Consider the following 23205-nt stretch of genomic DNA (forward strand, 5'->3'; position numbering starts at 1 on the left):
GACCAATATGATACAATTCCCCTCACAGCAGTTTCCTATTGCGTGCCGAGGAGGACGCGGAGTAACTCCCTTAAATTAAACAATCAACACAATCTGACGACAAAGATGATAATAAAGGAATCTCTAATCTAAAACTCTAACGTTGAGCATCCTGGGTGTGTCCAGCGGGTGTGGAGGCCGACAGTCATTGTCCTCACGCTGCTTTTCTACACTGTTCAAGAGAAACAGTTTGTCAGAAACGTCAAACTATTTGTGGATAATGTACAGTAAGGGAGCATCGTCAAGATTAATGAGTGCAAAAACACAGGCTTGCATTAAATATATACAGTCTATATATATTTATATATGTGTGAGGTGTATTACAATGACATCAAGGTCCATAAAAACAGACAGACTTGACATGAAATAAGCTATTCTTCCATATAGTAATGAATCAAACTCACTTGTTCAAGCTGCACCATTAAATCCGGCCCACAGCGAAGCACCTGCTCCTCATCAGCGCTGCGCTCCGTATTGTTTTTCCTCGCCGGTTTTATTTTTGAAAAGAGCCAGCCGCAATACTGCAGCAGCAATAACTGCATGATTTGCGGCGCGCGTGCAGATGTTAATTTCCCACGGAGTGACTAATGTTTTCACCGCGGCCATTTGGAGCTGTTGCTGCGGCGGGAACACAGGTGCGAACCGACGACTTCTCCGACGGCCGTACGGCGACGCGGAAACTCAATGAGCGCCGCGAGGAAGCTCTATGAAGTCGCCGCGGCGGGGCGGGGAGGAGGAGGAGGAGGAGGAGGAGAGGAGCGGCTCGTGTCATCGACACAGCCTGTGATCATCAGTCACCCTTTCTGTCGGGGCCGGCTCGCAGCTCTGCAGCTGCTCGGCCGCAGACAATGGACGCGATTGGACAAGACACAGCGGGGGGGGGGGGGGGGGAAGCTTGTGTCCAGTGAGATCCAGCAGCTTCGGGGTTGCAGCATCGACGTCGATGTTTCGGAGAGTCTGACGAAGGCATGGAGGGTCAAGGGTCGCACCCAACTGCCCCAGACTCTTTTAGATTTGCACCAACAATTGGAAAAATGTAAGTTTAAAATGTGTTGAACTAATAACACATAGATCCAATGTGGCTTGAACTACATAGAACTAAGGCTTTTATTGTGAAAGGTAAAAACGTAAAAGGAGTGAATCTGGTCCGAGCTGCCTTCTTGGTTCGGGCTGCGTAGCGTCTGATCCACACAGCATGATTTGTCGATGCATTTAAATTATTCTAACGATATGGCAATGGCTTTATGGCATTTTTTGGGTGTCGTCATTCAAAAACTTATTGGCACAAAGTATTTGACCGAAACACTCAGCGTGCACATTGCACATTGGTGGATTTAATGACTTTGGTTCAAACGTGCATGAAACATGGGAGAGGTTAATCAGGCTGTGTAAAAAGAAAAATGAATGATTATATTTGGAGTTTTCAAAATAAAACTCATTAACGCGAGCGTCTATGGCCCGCTGCAGGAAACAATTGTGTAACGGCGTGACCTCCGCGTGTTGAAGTCGTGGTGCGAGTACATCCTGCCGATGTGCCCTCATTATGCAGCCGGGCCCCCACGCGGCGAAAACACTGGCGCAGACACGCTGAGGGAGGGGCCGACATCTGCTACACGAGCGCTATGATTAATAGGTTAATTAGAAACGGGCTCATCGAACTCGCATCAAAAAAAAAAAAACGGGGAAAACGCACAACGACAGCACCGACTCGCGTGATCTGTGCGTTCACCAACCAGCGGGGATGGGAGGAGGGGGCTCGACCCATTTCGCCCGGCATTGATCGGACCCCTCCCCGACCCCTTTCTCCGAGGTCGTGATTGTTTACCTCCGTCCCAAAGGGGCCGAGACGGCGAGCGGTTCCAACTTTCTTCTACGTGGGCGTAATTGACTTCGAGCCGGGGCCCCGCCGCTCCTCCTCCGGGCTGAAATTTGCCGCTAAACCCGACGCCACGCGAGGCTAAGAGGTGAGCTGAAGACGCAGCTGGGCACTGGAGAGTCAGATGTTGAATCTCAATGACCTGTCAGAGGGTTTGACAAAAGCAACGCCGGCTGCTGCTGCTTTACATTATTTTTACATTCGGAGAGGCAAAACAGCTTAATACTCCAGAGTGCCGCGCGCCGCCTTTGAATATTTAGTGTCTGGCGCTGACATTTTGATGAGTGAAGTCTCTCGAGTGAAGATTTGCAATATTGGGACAGATATATATATATTTCCATCCTCTCCGAGAGCCGGGGCCTTGTGACGGATCGCCGTTTTGTCCCTTGGCAAATCATTCATTCTTACGGCGCACATTTTTTATCACGGGACCGGAGCGTTGGACTAAATTTGGCTTCAGACTTTGATGCATTCCGACTTCGCCGGCTCGCCTCTCACGGCGGAGGTAATTGCGCGGCGTGCCTGTTTGGAATCCCTGATGTTTCGGCTGCATGAGTAATACAGATCATCATCTGATCCTTAGCGTTGCATTAAGGGAACACGGCTGGGAATTTAAAAAAGGGAGCGGCAAATTGGTCTCTTATGAGAGACTGAAAACGGACATCGCCATATTTTTCTCAGATATTTATATATATAATTTAAGGCTCCCGTAATATTGTAATGTCGCATTATGGATTATTCACTCCATATAATGATAGCTATTTGCTTCTGTGCTGCGATAATGGAGCAGGAGGGAACCTTGTGACTCGGTTGGCTTGATCTAAATGAGTTTCCGCTCTCCGGGTTAACTGCACCAACACAAACCATTAGTTTGAAGACACACAACTCAATATTATATATTGGAGTTCGTTGAGTTTGAAATGTAAAGCTTGGCTGCTATTAACGTGAGACAAAAGTTTTTTGCCCCCAATGCATCACACATTCATTTGAGGAACACGTCATCACTGTTTCTCAAGAGTACTTGGTGTTGCTTTTCTCGTCTTCAGGCGGAAATTGGCTTAAAAATGTGTTTAAATGCATGTTTATTCCACTATTGGTTATTTTTGATTGGCTCAGCATTGCACTACTTTATTGATACCGTTGCACTACTGGTGGGGAAAAGGATCAATGTGCTTTGAAGGAAAAGGATCAGTTGAGAGCATACAAACAACAGGAAATAACATGATTTTTATTCCTCGTGTTTCAATGGAGGTAACAACCTGTGAGTCGCATGAAAAACGTGAAATAAACGTGTTTTAACCGTGCTGGTTTAAAGGAAATGAGCGTGGAGCTGTACATTTCTATCACAAGACAGATTTGACATTAAAACACACATTTTTTAAATAATATCTTCATAGGACATCGTTCTTGAATCGCAACTCTTGTGCGCCCTAAAATACTGGAATGGCAAATATCTGTTTTTTATGCGTTTTCTTTTACTTGGACTGAACTATTTTCTGAAACTAGAAGAATGTGTGATATATCTTTCTTTCAGCACGTCTGAAGGCTGGGTTGTTGGTGCTCTTTTAATGACATCATCTTTTGTTAATGGCGCTTAATGGCGTCTGTCAGGAGAATTAGTGCCACCAGCTGTTACTTCTAATATTCACATTAACAGCAGCTCAATTCATTCCTGTTTTCTTCTGCAGATTTTCTCGGTTAAATGTTGCACTGAACCCGGACATTTGGAACATTGAGAAGGTATCCCATTCCCTGACTGACTACTCTGGACCAACAGAAGTAAAGGGGGTAGACGTACTTGTTGCGTAGCCAGTGGTGGTTGCGGCGAAGGAGGATGCGGCTGGTGAGGTCGATGAGGCTGAGCCTGCCGGTGCCATTTGAGACTTCTCTGCCCATGTCTGCTTCAGCTGCTCTGAACCGCAACCGGGGCCTCCGACGGCCTCATGACCCCTGCTGACCTGCGGGAGAAAGAGAGAGAGAGAGAGGCACGGGGTTAGCCGGGTCGCAGGTCGGGTCGACTTGACGGGGTCGAGCAGACTGACAGCGCGCTCCGGACGTCAGCAACTCTCGAGTGTGTCGGAGCAAAAAAAATAAAAATAAAGTTGAGTGTGTATTTCTGGGACTGTGCGTGCCTGCGCAACATGAATAATTGATGAGATGGGAGTGCGTCTGAGGCAACGGGAGGAGGCACCCCCTGCCAGCCTCGTAAAAATAAATAAAAAAAACCCAAGCATTAGGAATTCAGGGAGCGGCGGGGGGAAGATTGCATTTCTCAGCTCAAAAAAAAAACCTCTGCCATTTGGTGGCACATAAATTGCAAGTCGCCCGGCGTACAACCCCTTATTTTTTCCCCTCGAGCTGAACTGCGGGGTGACACTGGTCAGGCAGGCCGAACATCACTAAACGCCAACAACGGAGCTGCAAAATAATGCCAGCTTCCCCTGCTAAATGTTTTTTTTGTGATGTTTTTCCCTCAACAGTTCTGTTGAATTTCTGCCTTGTGTGGAAATGCAACATTATTGCTGGACTTTGTTGGGTCGCAGTTGCCAAATAAGGACGATAAACATCAGATTAGGGCCGAAGCCAAGTATCAGTTTCATTATTATGTTTAGTCCATTAAAGGATCACTCATTCAACCAAAATGGTGTGCTCTAGAGATGCACCGATCAGACTGTTAAGATCCCGATATCGACCCGATACTAGTGTTTCATTACATAGATCGTCCCCATGTTACCGATATGCGATCCGGCTATGCGAGTCAGTATCGACCTCGTATTGGTACATTTCTAGTTCCCTCTGAAACCAATGTGTGGCCTTTTCTTCAAGAAATGAAATAACCGATTAATTGAGGGCTGTACATCGCCACCAGACGCTGTGTGATTCCTTCAAAGCAACAAACACAACTGATCCTTGCTCGGGCTTCTCGTCGTCTCTCTGTGGGGGGAGGGGCCATCCCCTCCTCCCATAATCCCTGTCGTCGTGTTGGGAGCAGCAGCCGGGCCTTGGCACCGCGGGGTGCCAGAGTCACCGTGGCACCGCTCCCCGTCTTGGTGAGACCCTCCCCCCAACTGCCCACCTCCTGCCAGCCCCCCTCTCCCCAAAAAAGGTCAAGTGGAACCCCTGCTCGCTTTATAATCTTCCTTCACAGCCTGCGGCACACTGAAGACGGCCGGAGCGACGTGGCGCCAATTGGTGCCGTTGCTTTTCACAGCCCGGACACGACGAGTGACCGAAACGGGAGCGCTTTTATGTTATTAAGAGTTCCACGACCGCCGTTTGACATTTCTGCAAATTTTGTGATTGGGTAGTAGAGGGGGGGCGTCGCCTTCGGGCTGTCGTGTGTCTCTCCCTGGCGTTAGCAGATGGACGAGTGTGAGGCCCGAGGCAGGACTCGTCCATCAACGTTGATGTCATTTATATAATTACTTACATCTGGAGAGTATACAACCAAGAACACGCAGTTTTTGGGCAGTAATTTAGCACTGCGCGTTTACCGATCTCTAGGCAGGCGCCATCTTTTCTCCCTGCTTATCGTTACCATTCTGCTCCTCTTTTTGCCTCCTGCTAAAAATGCGCCCGGCATCTTTTTTTTTTTTTCTCTCACGGTCATTCTGGCGTGACGCGGGGAGTGCCGTCTCGCCGCTGTGGCTCTGGATTTGAGGAAGTGGTGCCAAATTCGAGCTGGCTAACTGTCTGCAGAACAGGGGAGGTGGGGGGATGCGGCGCGCCAGCTCTGTGATCCGGCGCAGGTCCTGAATGTAATCGCACGCACACGCAGAGCGGAAAAAAGTTGTTCTGACGGCGTGAGTCCGGCCATCGGCGCTCCAGTTTTTATGACCGGAGATGCTGAGCGGGCTTCAGGACCTCACACTGAGCCTCTGTGTGTGTGTGTGTGAGACTTTTCTTGCGAATGCTAATGCGCTGCAAAAAAACCTAAAAGTTTTGACAGACGCAGGAAAGCGTCTACGTTCGATTGGTGCTCAGCAGCTTCAAACACACCTTAGGACGCGCGGGCACGCGCTCGGCATGTGAATCGGTGCGTCCTCCAGCGCTGTGCTGTGGCTGAACAGGGAGTGGTTCATTGGTATTGCGGTCGCCGCAGAGCGCAGCAACCTTAAAAGAGGATCCCTGGGGCGTCTTTCAGAGTTGCACCGCCCCTTCACGCTACCTTTTATCGCCATGCAACCTCTCTCTCTCTTTCACACACACACTCACGAACGCACACCCTGATGCATCACACCTGCACGTAATCCCAGCACAAATGCATGAACGTCAAAACCCAGACATGCTCAATTAGATAGTGGAGCACTGCAGGATACAGAAAAAATACATGTGCCACAAATCAAAAAGAAGACAATATAAAACCACACAATGTGCGTCGTCAATGTGATTGACAATCACTCTCTCCGCTGCATGCATATTCGTGATGGAAATTAATTCTCGAAAAGAAAAGAAAAAGCAACACAGCGGGGTCATGAGGAACGGCTGACAACTGAGCCGAGTTAATCATACACCGGGGCTCTTAACGGACGATTGCGCTCGATGGCGGGCTGATGACGAATGTTTCAATCACCGTGAAGCCGACTAGTGATGGCACGCACACACAAACAGGCGAGCAAGCACAATCCACCAGACTTATTTTGCTTTACCCCCTTCAAACACACACACCCACACCCACACACACCTGCCTCCCTCTCTCTCTCTCTTGCAAAAGGGCTGACCTTTTCCCTCCCACGCCTCCACTCCGTTCCGCCCTGCGTGGATCGGCGCTCTTGTCTAAAAACCTGATCGACTGGAGGTGAAGGACCCTCATCCCCTCCCTCTATCTGCTACTCCATCCCCGGCTCTGGTTGATGAGTCAACCACGAGGGAGGGGGGGGAAGCCGCCACCTTTCGAGAGCCTTTGAAGGATCAGGAAGAAAAACCCGCCGTTGATTTCTCTCCCCGTCGCGTGCAGCTGCAGATCTCGCCTTGAAAAACTGATTCGAGCTTTATTGCTGCTGATGAGTCTTTTTTTTAAAAGACATTTTTGAGAGCATCACATACAAAATGAAAGAAAGAAAAGAAACGGCGGAGCGCCAAACAGCTGGGATATTGTCTGCAGCGATGTAGAATACTAAACAGAGCTCCAAATCAGCGGTGCAGCGGGGTAAACAAAAGCAGCGACTCAAATACAAAAAGGTGATGCCGTGTCTGAAGCGGGCTGCAGCTAAGCATCACCTCACCTGCTCCCGGCAAATGAGACCAGTTCTCATATTGCACATTTCGACACACCGTAAAACGCAGCGAGTGCTGCCACGCGTTATTTTTCCGGCTACGCAAATAATTACCGCCTCCCAAAAAAGAAAAAAAAGACACCAACGACCGAGTCAAACCGGCGGAGCGCGAGACACAAAACTGATAAAAATCAAACATGGAATAAACAGTTAATTAGCTTACTATTGCGGGTTTGCACTCGTGGCGCCGGAGATGAAATTGATTTCGGCGTTTTGCTAAACTGAGTGACTAATCTCCCATTTTCTAGCCATTCCTGTTAATTGCGAAGCGAGGCGAGCGCTGACAGGGGAGCTGTGTAATTGGACCAGAAAAACGATTAGTGTAAAGCTTATGAAATTATATCGCTTTCACACGCCGCGCGCCTCGCTTTTCTGGGGCGACCGAGGCGAGCGTCGCTTTTAAGGAACTGCCTCTAATAGCTCAGACCGAATTAACTGGAAAAACATAAACAGGCACAAATGAGCCTCTAATTGTGCCTCTCGCTCTGCCTCCAGGTCGCACGAGGCGGCGGGGAGGCAGAGGCGCCGTCAGCCGGCATTAATAAATTAAATCCACAGCAGAGCGTGTAGGTAATCCATTACCTTTCCCATAGGAGAGCTTCCAGGGAATATCAATCTAGGCAATTAGGGGAGGAACAATAAACACAGAAAAACTAACATGCAAGTCGAGCAGTTTTAATCTATGGAGCCCTATGAGAGGAGCATAACTCAACAAAAAAAAAGGAAAAAAAAGTCTGCCAGACTCATTAAAAGTCCATTTGCAGTAAACACCTGCAGAACAAACAGGGGAGCGAAAGAGAGAGAGAGGGGACGAGCTTGGCTGGAGAACAATGCGGAAACGAAGCCTCTTATTGGCTGTTCTCAGCTAATTATCCTGCTAATGAAAAGCAGAGGCAGAGCTGGCAAGTCGGGGCGAGGAGATTTGGGAAGCTTTGGCTACGCTCGCCGCTGGCGGCACGCAGGATCTCGCGGCGCATTCAGTTTTTTTTTTTTAAAGAAACGAACACTTGCTGCCATGCGCCGGTATGAGAAGCAGAGGAACGCCGAACAGGTTTTTCTCCTTGATTTAACATGAATGCAACATGCGCTCACCTCAGGCAGAAAAATACATTTGACAAAGACAATGATAAAAATGCAGAACAAAAAACAATAAGCAAGAATTATGAAGATAAAATCAGAATTTAAAAAAAAGAAATGATGAAAAGCATGCGAGGTTGGAAGCTGCAGGACCTACCTGCCCCGGCAGCTCTGCCCTCCATCCCTTCTGCTACGCAACCGTTTAGTTTCCATTGTACAGGAGGCACTATTTGCTGGAGAGGAGGCTGGAGTCGCCTCCCAGCTCGCTCCTCGGCAGCTGCCTGCTGCCTCCTGTTCGCCCGCTCGACTGAGTGAGAGCGGAAGACGGGGAGAGGGGAGTGTAAAAGGGAGAGGGCGAGTGGGTGTCACAAAGAGAGAGAGAGGGAGGGAAGGAGGGAGGGAGGGAGGGAGGGAGGGAGGGAAGGAGAGTGCTGCGCGAGCACAAGTCTACCTGCCACAACCCATCAAGCCAGCCAGCCTTGGAGACAGCGCCAAATCAACAGCTGGCCCCCGTGTGATGTCAGAGCCTCAACAGCCAGTCACGGCGGCCCGAGGCCGGCCGGCGCTACGGAGCACCGACTGAACCAAAGTCACCGGCTAAATGGGGCTCTTCATTAGCCACTCTGCTTTAGGATGGAGGCGGGGGCGGTGGGGGAAGGAGGAGGTGGAAGAGGAGGAGGAGGAGGAAAGGGCAGCCAGGGACATGGGATGGATGGAAGGGGAACGAGAGGAAGACGAGCAAAGCGAGGAGGGTAGGAGGGAGAGCGGCAGGGGAGAGGGACCAACAAAAAATAAGAGCGAGCACATAGGAGGTGAAAAAGAAAGCGAAGGAGAGAAAAGACAAAACGGGGAGGAAGAGAGGATGGGGGACGGGATCGACGCGTTCGCGGCCAGCTAGGTGCTCAAAGACCAGGTGGAGAGTCGATGGGGAGGCGCTGGCCGCTGAGAGGCCGAGCTGTTCACTGGGCCACTTTCCCATTAAAGCTGGCACCCTGCTCTTCACACACACATACACAAACACACACACAAGCACACACAGGGCTACAGCTAATCCCAGAGACTCAGAGAGAGAGCGAGAGAGATCCACCACCTGAAACACCCACCCATTACCAAGACAAGACGAGTAAAATACTGCAATAAAGACACTCGGCTTTCGGCAAATCTCCCGCGAGCCTTTTGGTGGAGCGGCTCGAGAACAATACACCGACTGCAATGAGGAGGAAGAGGAGCAGCTGGTGGCGCGCCAAACCGCACCTCCTCCATTTCCTCTGCCTTCACATGATTTAATAGCTAAAAACAGTATCGGATCAAGCCTCCATTAGAATCCACTTGGCTTGTTTTTATGCCATTAAAGATCAAGAATTCGGTCTCTTCCGTACACACAACAAAGACACACAATTGAGCTCTGGAAATAATCGAGGCGCCTCCATCGCTAAGTGACTGACAGGCTGTCGAAGAGGCAGGGCGGGTGGGAGAGGAGGGGGGGGGGGGGGTCGCTTGTGGGCCCTGTGAGTCTAGACCACAATATCGAGATTGTTTTTTTTGTCCTTTCAGTCACTCAAAGACGTTAACGGCAAACATGGTGGGCGGGAAGAAAAAAAAAAGTTCCCGCTGTCACTTAGCAACCGGCACCGTTTCACGACTCCCGATTCCCTGCCTCATAATTGTGCCGTTCGTTACGCCGGGTCTCTGAAGAATTTATTTATTGCGCTTCCTTGATCTCGTGAAAAAGGTCACCGATTGGACAAACAATTTACGAATAGGCGGATGAATTATTTAATGGCCCAGACCAAATATTATGGGAGCGGGAGAGATTTCCCTCCTCCCTGGGAGGCGATGAATTATTTAGCCATTGGGGCCCACATCTTGGGTGAAAGCTATTACACAGCATCCTCAACCCCTTCAATATCTGATAATGTCATCAGCTCCAAATGGGCCCTAACCTGCGCAATGAATGGTCAACAGGGTGGCAGGCTTGCAGAGGCGGGATGGACAGTCACGGCAAACAATTATTAGCATGTATTTTAGGCCTTCGGGAGGGGAATTAGAGCAATGATGTAGTGCCCTTTTCTGTGACCGCCACGTTCTGATGCGCGGGAGCTCACCCGGCAGGTAAAAAAAAACATTTATCTGCATCACCACATCCCTCAATCATGGGCATAACCTTATCCCACAAATTGACGGTCGACAGTACGCACAAGTGCATGTGCATTGACTCCGAGCGGCACGGTCCGCCAGCCCTGCAAAGATTAACACATCATCTCCACTCTGCAGAGCAGCAGCCGGAGGGACCGAGCCCGCATCCTCCCTCCACCCACCAGGCTCCGCTGGTACCGTAATGAAAACGATACTATCATGATGCTCGGCCTCAGCGGTGGCAACTTGTACGCTGATCGCCATCTCAATGCAAGCCCATGAGGCGATGATAGTCGGGGGTTAGTGCATCGGAATCCCAGCGGGCATGGGTTACTTATTACACGTGTACCAAAACGAATTATTAGATTTTTGATTTATGGCCTTTTTACTGGCGTGAATCTACTTCCAATCAGGTTTCACTGCCCACCTTTATAATCTCTAATGGAGTTGTGCTAGACTACTGTACATGTCAATGTAAATAACAATGCTACTATATATTTAAAAAAGGCATTATATTTAATTAATATCAGTACTCAGAATTTCTGAAAATGCTTATGGTTGATTATGTACAAAGCTGCACTATATCATTCATTCTTTTTTAAACCCCTTATTTACAATTATGTTATATGCAACAAGCCGATTGATACATGTATGTCACTGCAGAAACACAACATTATACCCCTTTTGCCCTTATTTGGTCAACTACATAGCACTTTAGGAGGTATCTGCGGAGCGTCATATGTCGTTTATTAATACGTGTGTTTGATTAATTAGCGTGCGACTTGGGTCTCTAAATGGTCGTCGATTGACCAAGAAAATGCCTCATTGTCAATCACGCATCTGCCAGAAAACGAGATTAGAATTGGCTTTATATCAGCAGGAAGGTGTGAAGAAACAATTGAAGGGGATATGCATTTGACAAATCGTTGAGAGCGATGTAACTTAAATGCTAGTTGTTGTTTTTTCCGCTCGCGCTTCCACTGCGAGCCCGTGGCACAAGACTCCATTGCAAAAATGGGCAATCTTATTGTGTCCCTCGGTATCGGAGAAAGCATGAACCCCGGACAACATGTGACAGTTCAATCTGATAATTGATAAGCGGAACAAAAATTCGGCTGACACGACGTTTCACACAAGTAGCGCAACAGTTCAATTAAAGCTCAATTCACTGAAAGGAGCTAACCTTCGTTGCCGCATATTAGCCGGAACGAAACAGTCGCACCAGGCCTAAAAGTTATTGAATTACGCCGTATTATTCAACTGCTGCCGTTTGCTTTCTCCGGACAAACGCCGAATTTAAGGAGGGTCGCTTACAATTTGGAAACGGCGTGTGTACTTTTGCCGAAGAGCAAGGCACCATTAAGAGCCACAACATTTGGTCGTGTGGTATCGTGTCGTGGGGCTAAGCTAACGAGTGTTACCTGCCCCTATGGCTCGCTAACGCTTGAAAACGGCCAAACACCGGCGACCTGCGCTGTCACGCACTAGCAAGAGACGTGTTTATTGCTAACTAGCGCATGTTACATGATTACAACAATCATTTTTTTGTCTTCTTTTTTTTCTTGTATAAACACCGCAAACCGGTAACTGTTGGACAAGACACTGCAGGTATCTAATGTTGCCTCTTACCGCTTTGCGTTACAATCGGTGCACAGCCGTAGCCTCAACCGAGGGTGAAGGAGCTAGTGTTAGTGGCGGAGTGAAGGAGAGACGGCGGAGTCCAGCAGGCAGGAGACAGAGCGTGCGTCAGATCCTCACGTTCAATACGTAGGGTGTTAGAAATATGTCACGTCTCGTCGTTGCTGGATTTGTGTGTCTGTGTGTATATCATGGCAGCGTGCACGCACGCTTGTCTGACAATTTAGTTCCTCCCATATATCATTCAACATTGATGTTTGTATTGCTTTCGCGTTTATTTACGATAACATTAGTTCACGTCGTGCCAGGAAGTCGCATTGAATACGTCCCTGCCGCGTCCTGCGGATGCCCGGTGACATAAACCGAGTGAACCTTATATTACCCGCGAAACTTTTTTTTTTATTGATTCAGTTCAGCCTGCTGTTTCATAAACTACTAGACCGCGCTTCGTTCCGCTGTCTCACCCGGGTAGGCAAACCACGCATACACCTAACAAAGATAACGTTGTTTTATTTCCCGTTTAGCTTAGCTAAGCACAGTACCTAAACATGTAGGTTATGGGATGTGACCGAGTCACGGATGCCATAGCAACCCTGCACGTGGCAGGTCGGGTCTGCTCGGAGGAGCACATTTTGAGAAACTTAGCACAGGCATTTATGTTAGCTTGCTAGTTTCCTCCTCTATAAACATCCACGGGGTTTCAATTCACAATGTAGCTCGGTGCCAGAGTTAAACACAACAGTAATACGCATCCGGTGTATAAAATAATGAATCTGTGGGTTTAAGTACGAGTGGCGCTTTTATTTCTATAGGCATGTTTGTTTACTTCCGGTTTGAGTCGCTAGTTCCAGTACCAAGCCCTACTTCTTGACTTCATTAGGTGGTCATAACTCCAAATTAGTTCTTTGCCTACTTAATTGTTTTATTAAGCAGTTGTTCTCCCCTTAACCTGGTAGCTTGTTCTTCAGGTCCTCTCATATATATTGCTGATAAAGTTAAGTTTATACTCCATAAACAACTTCAGCTAGCTTAAAGGTTAGCTGACTACAACATAATGCCCACCACAACAACAGAACCTTAAGGCTTTTACGTGGTTTTGGTTGAAATTTAACAAACAAATTTAGTTTGTTGCAATAACAGATAATCATATATTTATTATAAATGATCCCAAATATGCTTATTTTGATATATAAAATGCATTAGGTACTTAATACAATAGATATATGACCATTTTCTGGAGCCACAGCTTGTTTCTCTGACTTCTATCTGACTGCTGTTGCCACTAAGAAGTTGTTACTATTTAGAAACCTGATTCATGTGGTTGTCGTTGTATATTCACCAATATCTATCTCTAACTTTTACCATCTCGGGCTGTCTGTTCACCGCAATGCGTTTCCCGGCTTCTAAAAATGGTGTTCCTGTCACTGCTGGTTGGGGGCAGAGAGAAGCTCATTACCATTATTATGAAACATGTTTAAATCAGCATTGAAACGTGTTCTTTAATGTCTAAAATATATACTGCATATGTTCAACTCAGTCTACCAATGTTCGTGTCACTACTGCCTCAAATTAGGGCCAAGAAACGGACGAGGCCCTGCGAATGGAGACGGACGGTGGCGACCCGCAGAGCTCTTGCTGTGACACAAGATGGTCGCAGCAACTGTCAGGCCTTCCTAGCAAGCTCCTGCAGCGCCTGATGCCTTTCCAACGGGAGGGAGTGGAGTTCGCTCTCTCCAGGAACGGACGGTGAGCAGTCGGTCACGCCAAGGCCTCATAGTGTGGAAGTCAAATAGGGTTTAATGTGTGAATGGTAATTTTATAAATAAAAAGTTCAGCTTTCAAATCGATAATACCATGACAAGGAAGAAGCATGATGTTGAGAAACGAGTCGATATTTCACTTCCTGATGATGAAAATCCCGCAAAACATCTTTAGTAAAATGTATTTTCCTCTTTTATGCTGCACCAGTGTGTGATTTAGTCTAATAGGGTGGCATGTTTAGATAGATAAGTTGCCTAATGGAGCTTTAAAACAGGCAGTCCCACCCCACCTCCATATATAGTGCAATCAGAAAACTGTAATTTCCAGGCCAGCTATGCTACAGTGCGATGGCCCAAGAAATAAGTTGAGAATGTAAGAGTCTTACGTTGCCCTTAAGTCTGTAAGTGTCTGACTGTGTTGAGCATCGGACCAGGACTCCCCCTCCCTTTTGTCCGTCTCCGACCAGTCGATGTACGCTCGGGCTCTCGGGAAGGTCAGCACAGGGGGAGCCAATCTGAGCGCCGCCGCCGTGATGCGGAGCGCCCGCTATTGATCCGGAGAACACTGGGAGGCGCTGCTTTGTTACTCCGGTGGGTCAGAAGTCAATTGGCTCCTGTTGCGCCGTGTGGACAGCCAACTCGGTCAATTGGCATCATTGTGACAAGGAGGAGCAGTGGGCAGAGCGTTTCCCTGGAGACGTGGCATTAGCACCAGATACCAGATATTGTAAGTAAAGAGGGAGCCGGGAAGTGAGTTTGTTTATATTCTATCTATAGCTATAGTTACAGTTACAAAGCTATGATTGGACAATCACTGTTTTGGGGGAGGGGTTAAGCCAACAGTCGATCTTTGCCAGAGCTCATAATTACCATAAATTTTGTTTTTCTCTCCTTTACAACCACTGCAACTCTTAACACTACAGAGTGTGTACATAACATACAACTAATGCAGTTGATTGGATGACGGTTGTTGAGAAGATCGAAGGCCATATATATATATATATATATATATATATACACACACACACACACACACACACACATACACACACACACAAGCAGGAACTTCTTCCATTTCAGTTCAGTGTGAGATGATACAGTGACGAGGAAGTTGGAATGCAGTGTTTTAAGCCTGCAGTACGACACTAACAAACAGCCAGACGGTAAAGAAGATTACAAGCTAAAAATGTCCATTTTATTGACAGTAATCCTGATCTTTCTATGTATTTGAGGCACCCTGCTGTTCTTTATTTGAGCACTCAATATCCTTGAAAAGAGACTAAAATTAAAGCGCCTGTGGCTTTTTTCTTTTTCTTTCTCACCGACATTAAACAGAGACTCATTGCAGAGGAGCCAGAAACTAGCCTGAGTGGACCAGAATGCAATGCGGCTGCAGACTTGTTGGTTTTTAGGAAGGTAGTGTTACAATTGTGGGAAATGTAGGATACCACTTCCTGAGGTGGAACGAGTCGGAAGTAGGCTGAAAAAAAACCCTCAAATAAACAGATTCATTATAATGAATAACTCCTGAAATACAACGAACATCATAGACTGATGTCGGATATCTAACAGCGTGGGAGGATCCGTGGGCGGATTTCTTTCCCTTTTAAAAAAAATAAATAAAAAATCTCATAGTCGTTGTGTCTTTTCACACCAAGTGCACCGAACCCCCAAAAACATCAGACGCCGTCGCAATTCAAATACTTATGGAGCGCGCCGGTCTGCGTGGGAGGGCGGGTGAATTTTATGGAGTCAGATGAGGGATAATGCGTGGAGAGCTGCGACACACAGCGACAATAAAAACCCTTGAGATGTGGTGGATTGTGTTGTTTGGAAAGTTGGGCAGAAAGTGTGCTATCAGGACGCTGACATCCGCACATTTCCAGCTATCCGAAAAACATTTACCCAGGGTACATCTGTGGAATGCAGATATATTGAAGGAACGGCCAATCTTGGAGTAAAAGTGCATCCATTAAACCCTCTTGGTAACTTCCGCTAAAGGTGTCGACTGCAGCTGGAAGCGAGCCACGTTGATTAATATTTTAACCCTGATTTGTCCAGAATATCATTGTGAGTGACTTTTATTATCACTCACGATGACCAAACACCTAAAAGAAGTCCTTTTTCCCGCGGTGATGGAGCCTGTTCTACTCAATTTATTTTATATAGCCCAAAATCACAAATACAACATTTTTCTTGGAGGGCTTTACAATCTGTACACATAACATCCCTGTCCCAGGACCTCACATCAGATTAGGAAAAACTCCCCCAAATAAAGATAGTAAAAACCCTGTCAGAGGGAAAAAGGTATGCATTGAGTCGTGAAGACGCCAGGAGATGCGTTCTATTATTTGGGATGAAAAATGTGATCTTTGTCACTATGAGTAACCCTGCTATAGCCTGGTTTCCGGGACAGCATAAGAGGTTTCTATAGAAACAAAGTATGGAGGATACACATGATGGATACACTTTGTGGCCTGCTGGGCAACTTTGTGTCTCTGGGAGAAAAATTATGCTGGCGGGAAACACCTTTAACGAGCGTTGCGGTGTGAACGATGCGTTTCGGTAAAACAGCGAAATCTTCAGAGTAAAAGCCTCATTAGGGCCAAACTTTCATCCATCTTTATGTACATCGTACGTCCTACCGTAATAAAATACAGGACGAGGATGATGATTACACAACATCGCAAAAGAAAGTAGCAAAGCTTACCTGAGGCCATGATGCAAAGGGAATCGCTAACGCCAGCTAGCATTAGCCACAATAATCGACCGGTCACTGGAATCGGCAAAAGCTCCTGAGATAAGCAACGGTGCGTTTAGTTGCGTACGAATTTATGTATTCATTTATTTGCGGCACATTTGGGTTACTATCTCCGCTGGAATCATGTGTGTGTGTGTGTGCGTGTGTGCGTGCGTGCGTGCGTGAGTGTGTCGGTCTGTCCACGGCTAACCTTGCATAACTGCGTGATATTTCGGGCGCTCCCCTCTGGCTGCGGGCTCCAGGACCTCTCGCGGTTAGCGGTGACTCACACTTTCTTAAAACACCTTTTATTGCCCGTCTGATACTGCCGTTGGTTGACTGTTAAATCCTGACTCACTGCACTCAGCCGGGCCCCTGACCAGTAAGGGCCGCAATGGATCAAATAAAAAAAAAAATGAAAATCCCGTTAGGAACCGGTGGAATAGAAGACAGAGAGAGGTGTGTTTGTGTCTATTTTAAGCACCAGTGAAACAAATAAAGGAGCTCTCTGATAGATTTGGGTGTGCTTATGACAAATTAACGTATAAGCAAAACACCAGTTGTGCATTGCCCCATATAGCTGTGGTTTCAACTTTTCCCTTTAAAGTCTCACACACCGTTTAAACTTCCTCCATCTGCTGCTCCTTGAAGGAAAAGAAAGAAAAGGCCAAAGTGTTTTTTATTTTTTCCCACACTAAAAGGCTGCTTCGGTCTGAAGTTCATTCACGATACACAAGCAAACTGCTCTCTGAACCGAGCGCGGCACGCTGTGGAAACGCTTCCAGTCAGCCTTTTGTGTGCGGCGTCCCACCATCCAGGCAGCTCTCCCACTGACCACGGCGCGTACCGGGGCCGGGAGATTGGGGTGAGACAGCCGGGGGAGGAGGAGGGGAGGGGGGTCAAACCCATCAAACCGTCGTAGCGGAGGCGGGTGGCGGCGTACCACCATTCTGACACGCCGGGGCTTGTGGGTTTCAGAGATAACATTAGAGAAGACGGCGCCCGTGCCGTCGTCAGGCAACGGCGCCGCAGCATCCTCGCGGTCTCAAACCGTCAAGACGACACTCAGGTTATTTAAAGGAGGATGATTAATGTGTTGGGAAATGGCAAGCACCTGCCCCTGCCTCCCCAGTTTTGCGAGCGTGTGGGTGTGTGTGTGTGCGTTAACATGTGTTTGCGTGTGTATCGTGTATTTTTGCTTCTTTTCTTTCTTTCCTTTTTTTTCCCCCCTGAAAGTCTTTTGTGTGCATTTCTTCACACACATACTGTTCTGCACGTGTGTGTGTGTGTGTGTGTGTGTGTGTGTGTGTGTGTGTGTGTGTGTGTGTGTGTGCGCATTGCGCTGACTGGGCCGGTGTGCTGGCAATTAGAAAAACCACTAGTGGCAAGGTGCACATTAATCATGTTCCTCAGCTGAAAGAGAGAAATGGGGCGGAGATGGGGTGGGGGAGGTGGTGGAGGAGGAGGAGGTGAAGAAGAAGAAGAAGAAGAAGAGGAGGGAGGAGGAGAGAATAATGAGAGAGAGTGTATGAGGTATTCAGAGCCGCACGGTTGCGCCGTTTGCTCCCGACATGGTGTTGGAAGTGTTTATGAATACGCAAGGTCATGACAAAAGGCCCTCCTGAATCCAGCAGGCCGAGAGAACCTGAGGTTGATCTATCTGTACTTCCTCCACAGGGGGACGCGAGGGGGGCACAACTTCAGCCAAGGAATGTGTCGCGCTCCCATTGTTCCCTTTTATTATGTGCAGTGTAAAAAGGGACACAGCTTTCGCTTTTATCCCAGTTTCAGCTTCAGCTGGTCTTCAACTCGTGACATGGAAGAGGGGTTTGAGGCAAATGGTCCTCAAACGCGCCGTCGTCCCTTCATTTCCTGGCGTCGTGTCAGTAATGTGGCTGCTGCCGGCGGAAGGACACCGCAGAGCGGCGGGCTGGCTGGGAAGGTGCCGTCTCGAGGCCCCCATCATGTTAAAATGCTACTCCTACGATATTAACACTCACTCCCTCACCGCGTTTCCATAATGGGTGTTTTGACATCAGCCGTTCGGGACGTTGGACTGTGAAACTCACACAGCGAGACAGAATGTACAGAGAACAGACCGGGAAGACGTCCGTCAACTCTAACACGAGTCGGGGGCGACTAGTTTGTGGTGAAGTCGACTATTGTTACATTTGACATAAATAGATCCTCCGTTATTTGTGTTTTTGAGATGCATAAACCAATTAAAGTCAAGCTTCTGCATCAAGCAGCTTTCTGGTTTGGACCCTCGGAGGAGACAGGACGCGTCTGGACGAGGGAAACCACAAATGGCCTCTCTGAACGGTGCCATGGTGCCCTTGAGCAAAGCCCTCATGCTGTAGACTTTGTCTCTTCATTGCAAACCAGGTCAGGCCTTGATAGCATTTTCTCTCTTTGCTTCTGTCTTGCAGATGTATGATCGCTGATGAGGTAAGCACACAACCGCGCCGGCTCGGGAAATCTATTTCCCCCAAGAAGAAGAACGACAACGGCAAAAAAAATTTAAAAAAATAAAAAATGAACCTGGGACTTCGCTGCATGCCTTCCAAATTAATTTGTCAGCCCTGTGCGGCGCTCCCGCGTGCCTAATCGCTTTTGACACCAGAATCATTCTGAGACCTTATTACTCTCGGGCCTCGCATCAGCTCGGCTGTCATATGCAATTTGCCGCAGAGTTTGGCGTTGTGCGATTGACTCGTCTCCCTCCCTCCCTCCCTCTCCCTGTTCGATTTTGGCCGGTCCAGATGGGTCTTGGGAAGACGGTGCAGGCCATCGCTGTGGCGTACGCCTTCCGGCAGGAGTGGCCCCTCCTGGTGGTGGTGCCCTCGTCCCTGAAGTATCCCTGGATCGAGGAGCTGGAGCGGTGGATCCCCGAGCTGCAGCCCGGAGACATCAACCTGGTGGAGAACAAGAGCCACACCATGTAGGTTTCCACACACTCAGCAGATACGAGGCAAAACGTTTCTTCTGGACACGTTCTCTTCAGAGAAATGGACGACTTTTTAGCTGCTAAATGCTCCACATTGATAAATACATTTTGGTCAGACAGGCAGACGCATGACGCTGTACTTTAGGAATAAAGACTTCATTACAGAACATGCATCTTGTTTTGAGGAATCGTCATCAAACCATAAATTTGGACTGGAGCCTTCAAGTAGATGATAAATATGTAACTGGCTGTGGATTTTTTTATGAAAGGCTAATATTAGCAAACTAATGAAGACTCGCTACTGTCAAGCTAGTTATTAAAGCTGCACTTTGAGAGCCAGAAAGTCAAACCTCGAGGGAAATATGCTGAGTTTCTTACATTTAGGTGCTTGTGATTTCGGTCAAAAACTTACAGCACTTATTACTACTTTTGGTTAAAGGTCACATCGGCAACAATATAATAATACTAATTATAATTGAGGTGCAAACATCTTAACCTGTAAGAGTTATTTACTCATTTTTCATCACACATGACTTAAGAAAACCAGAGAATATTCACATTTGAGAAGCTGAAACTATGAAATATTTCGCTTTTTTACTGTATCAGTCAAACAATAATTCCGGTCAAAACCCTCCCATGATATCGAGCAGATAGGGCTCATGGCCACAGTCCTCTCAGCACAGCACATAATCCCACCGGATTATGTTCATCATACGCAGGATTATGTAAGTGAGAGGTCGCGACCCCCTATTTGAACTTGAGCACAGAAGTAGCAGCAGCGTCATCCTCACAACACACGCAGGCGACGGTAATACTCTCAAAGCGTTCTGGACGGATGTATATGAACACCCTCTCTCACACACACACACACACACACACACACACACACACACACACACACACACACACACACACACACAACGTGATGGACGGAGAAGTCGCGGCTGACAATTTAATCTTAAAGTGTCCCCCTGGTGTCCGGATTCGGCAGGGGCCTGGTGTTTAACAGACAAATCATGTCAATGCCAGCGACTGCAATATTGAACAAGAGCTGAATATTTTACCCTAATGTGGAGGGGGGGAGTGAGGGGGACCGTGAGGGGGGATGTCATTTTCCCAGCTGTTCGTATTGATTCGGGGGTTTGCCGAATAATACTTCATCTCAACTTTCCCCTAGTTCCCCTTAACTTTCTGTATCTGTGACTCGGTGGGAGAAGAAGAAAAAAAAGAAACTCTCCACCTCACATCACAGACGAGGCGCAAAAAGAAGTTGTGAAAGCCTTCTGGGGGGAAAAAAAAAACGTGTCCTTGAACCGGGAAGTGTTAATGACTGAACGGCGAAGGCAAGAGAAAAATTATGCAGCACCTCGTCTCAGTATTTTGACTCACTTGTTCTTCTGTAGAACATGAATGGCACCTCCAGGTTTATTTCAGCATCGGAAAACGTGTGTGTGTGTGTGTGTGTGTGTGTGTGTGTGTGTGTGTGTGTGTGTGTGTGTGTGTGTGTGTGTGTGTGTGTGTGTGTGTGTGTGTGGTGAAGACAAAGAATTAGAAGCTGACAGATGCTGGGAGTGCTTCTGAATATTCTCATTGAGATCCGTGCAGCCGGATGCCACCGCCGTGTTTGTTTGTTTGTCTGCGTAACTGTGTGCGCGTAAACTGGGAGAAATATAGAAACTGCAATACAGCCCAGGAATGGATTTTCTTAAGCGCCAGTTTGTGCCTGGCAGTGTCCGTGTGTGTGTTTGTGTGTGTGTGTGTGTCCTCACATTTATCAAGTACACACACACACGTTTTAAATAGTCTGGTTTGCTTTACCTTAAGGGCTTAGTCAATAAGCACTGCAACAGATGTTGAGTTTGTATTTAGCTCCGCCTGTTTACACACATTATTCAATGTTAAAGATGACTACAGTGGCAGTTTACAGGATGGGCCAGACTAATGCTCTCTAATGCGCGTTGTGTGCGCGTCAAAGTCCGATGCATCTTCCTCCCTCCGCACCACAGAGCTTCTTTTTTTGTTGTCTGTCTGAACTATTAACACGTCGTTGGGCCGCGGTGACATGTTTCTGGGCTACAGCGCTCGCGGGCGCCGGAGTTCATATTGACTCCATCTCGAACCCACCAATCTGCCTTCAAAATGCTCTCCTAACCAAATGTGCATCAATCCGCTGCGATAATAGTCCCCGATCGATGCGCTGCTTCCGCTTGTGTTTCCTTTTATACGTGACATTGTGTAGATACGTGAGATTTTTAAATATATTGAAAATGAACATCCGTCAAAAAAATCCTTTAAAAAAGTGTAAGTTCATAAACTGAATTGTATATTTCGTATATTAAATCGGACACTGATGGCACAGCGCTGTGTATTGCATCATTTTTTACAACCTAAAATGCTTTGCACTGCTTTGTATTGGCTGAAAAGATATTTCACATGGGGTACATCACTGAAAAGAGGTTGAGAACCACTAGTGTGGATATTTAATCATTTCAGAAAGGTAACCTGCTGTGAAAGACAACACATTTTACATTTCCTCGTATTAGAATAAGTAATTCCAGCTTCCCGTGTGAATATTCGTCCCTGCAGGGGGATCGGCAGCAGCAAGGTGACGGTCCTGGGTTACGGCCTGCTCACCACGGACGCGCGCCCCCTGGTGGAGGCTCTGAGCAGGCAGCGGTTCGCCGTGGTCGTGGTGGACGAGTCGCACTACCTCAAATCCAGGAACGCGGCGCGGACCAAGATTCTAGCGCCGCTCATTCAGGGCGCCAAGCGGGCCATCCTGCTCACCGGCACCCCGGCCCTGGGTCGGCCCGAAGAGGTAATGAAATCGGAATTAAATGGACGTTTTATTTTGGTTTTATTGCTCCTCGCCGTTTCAAAAGTCTTGATTCTTTTACCCACGATCACAGAGAAAGATTAGTGAGCCGCAGAGCTAACTCGGGGCTCGTCTCCGGCTCCTCGCACAGATGCCGCTCCACACCAGCGCAGGTATATCGCCATGGCAACTTGCTCCGGAGCAGGTTGCGCTCCAATCCCAACACTCAAAAAAGCCAATTAACTCTCTCCGGCATCACTTATCCTCGAGGATCCCGTGGTCTTATTTCAATAACCTTTGTTGCAAAAACTTCATTTGCAAAGGCCGATATGAACAGACACCGCGCTGCAATAAATGAGACGAGTAATAAAAAGAGGCGCATAAGGGAGGGGGGGGGGCTATTGAATTTAGAGACAATAAGAAGGGCTGTTCACAGGACAACGGTGGTTGGAGAGCGCCGGAGCCGTTCCCCATCTCCATAATGATTTATTATATCATTTTTGTATATGATCCATCGAAGCAGCGGATTGCAGCCGTATTCCATCACTGCAGCCGCGCAGGACCAAGTGAATGGAAAATCCTTTCACGGCCTGAGCGCGGAGAGACAATACGGTATCAATAAGACATACTTTCTGTCCAGCGTCTGCCATAATGACGGGGCGCTGATACGGCCATGTGTTTCGGCTTTTTTACGCGCCGCCCTCGACTTCCCCTCCAGTCGCCCTCTCCAGCCCCGGAGCAGCATTTATTTTGTCATTTATAATGTCGCTCGCATGATCGTTATGTTGGCTGTAGTTCAGGATGGAGCGTAAGCGGTGAATTTATTTATTGTGCTTACAACATCGGCGGTTGATTTTAGCAACATAATGAATTATTAATATTATGCATAATCTGTGTTGTA

General features: G+C 47.6%; 2 protein-coding genes across 10 annotated transcripts in view; one reads left to right on the forward strand and one right to left on the reverse strand.

Annotated features, from left to right (window-relative positions):
* Positions 1 to 12152, reverse strand: part of LOC137794283 (R3H domain-containing protein 1-like) — a 37436-nt gene extending 25284 nt beyond the window's left edge. For 5 of the 8 annotated variants that reach the window (XR_011078292.1, XM_068591019.1, XM_068591021.1 and 2 more), the window contains exons 1-2: positions 8426 to 8667; positions 3714 to 3873 (exon numbers count right to left, since the gene is read on the reverse strand). The gene's annotated coding sequence lies outside the window, so the exon portion shown is untranslated. Of the gene's footprint in view, positions 1 to 3713; positions 3874 to 8425; positions 8669 to 12033 lie in introns of those variants that run through there. The other 3 variants (XM_068591017.1, XM_068591018.1, XM_068591020.1) reach the window with 3 other exon arrangements.
* Positions 12153 to 12439: 287 nt separating this feature from the next.
* The window catches only part of zranb3 (zinc finger, RAN-binding domain containing 3), a 59476-nt gene continuing 48710 nt past the window's right edge, over positions 12440 to 23205 (forward strand). Inside the window, exons 1-5 of one of the 2 annotated variants that reach the window (XM_068590971.1) lie at positions 12440 to 12510; positions 13616 to 13788; positions 18972 to 18990; positions 19305 to 19483; positions 22076 to 22307. In XM_068590971.1, the coding sequence (XP_068447072.1) occupies positions 13643 to 13788; positions 18972 to 18990; positions 19305 to 19483; positions 22076 to 22307 (576 nt within the window). In that variant the 5' untranslated portion in view covers positions 12440 to 12510; positions 13616 to 13642. Of the gene's footprint in view, positions 12511 to 13615; positions 13789 to 14495; positions 14530 to 18971; positions 18991 to 19304; positions 19484 to 22075; positions 22308 to 23205 lie in introns of those variants that run through there. The other variant, XM_068590972.1, reaches the window with a different exon arrangement.

The sequence above is a fragment of the Clinocottus analis genome, unplaced genomic scaffold (genome assembly GCF_023055335.1).
Source record: "Clinocottus analis isolate CAN_PGR_092001 unplaced genomic scaffold, fCliAna1.0.p SCAF_24, whole genome shotgun sequence".
NCBI lineage: Eukaryota > Metazoa > Chordata > Actinopteri > Perciformes > Cottidae > Clinocottus > Clinocottus analis.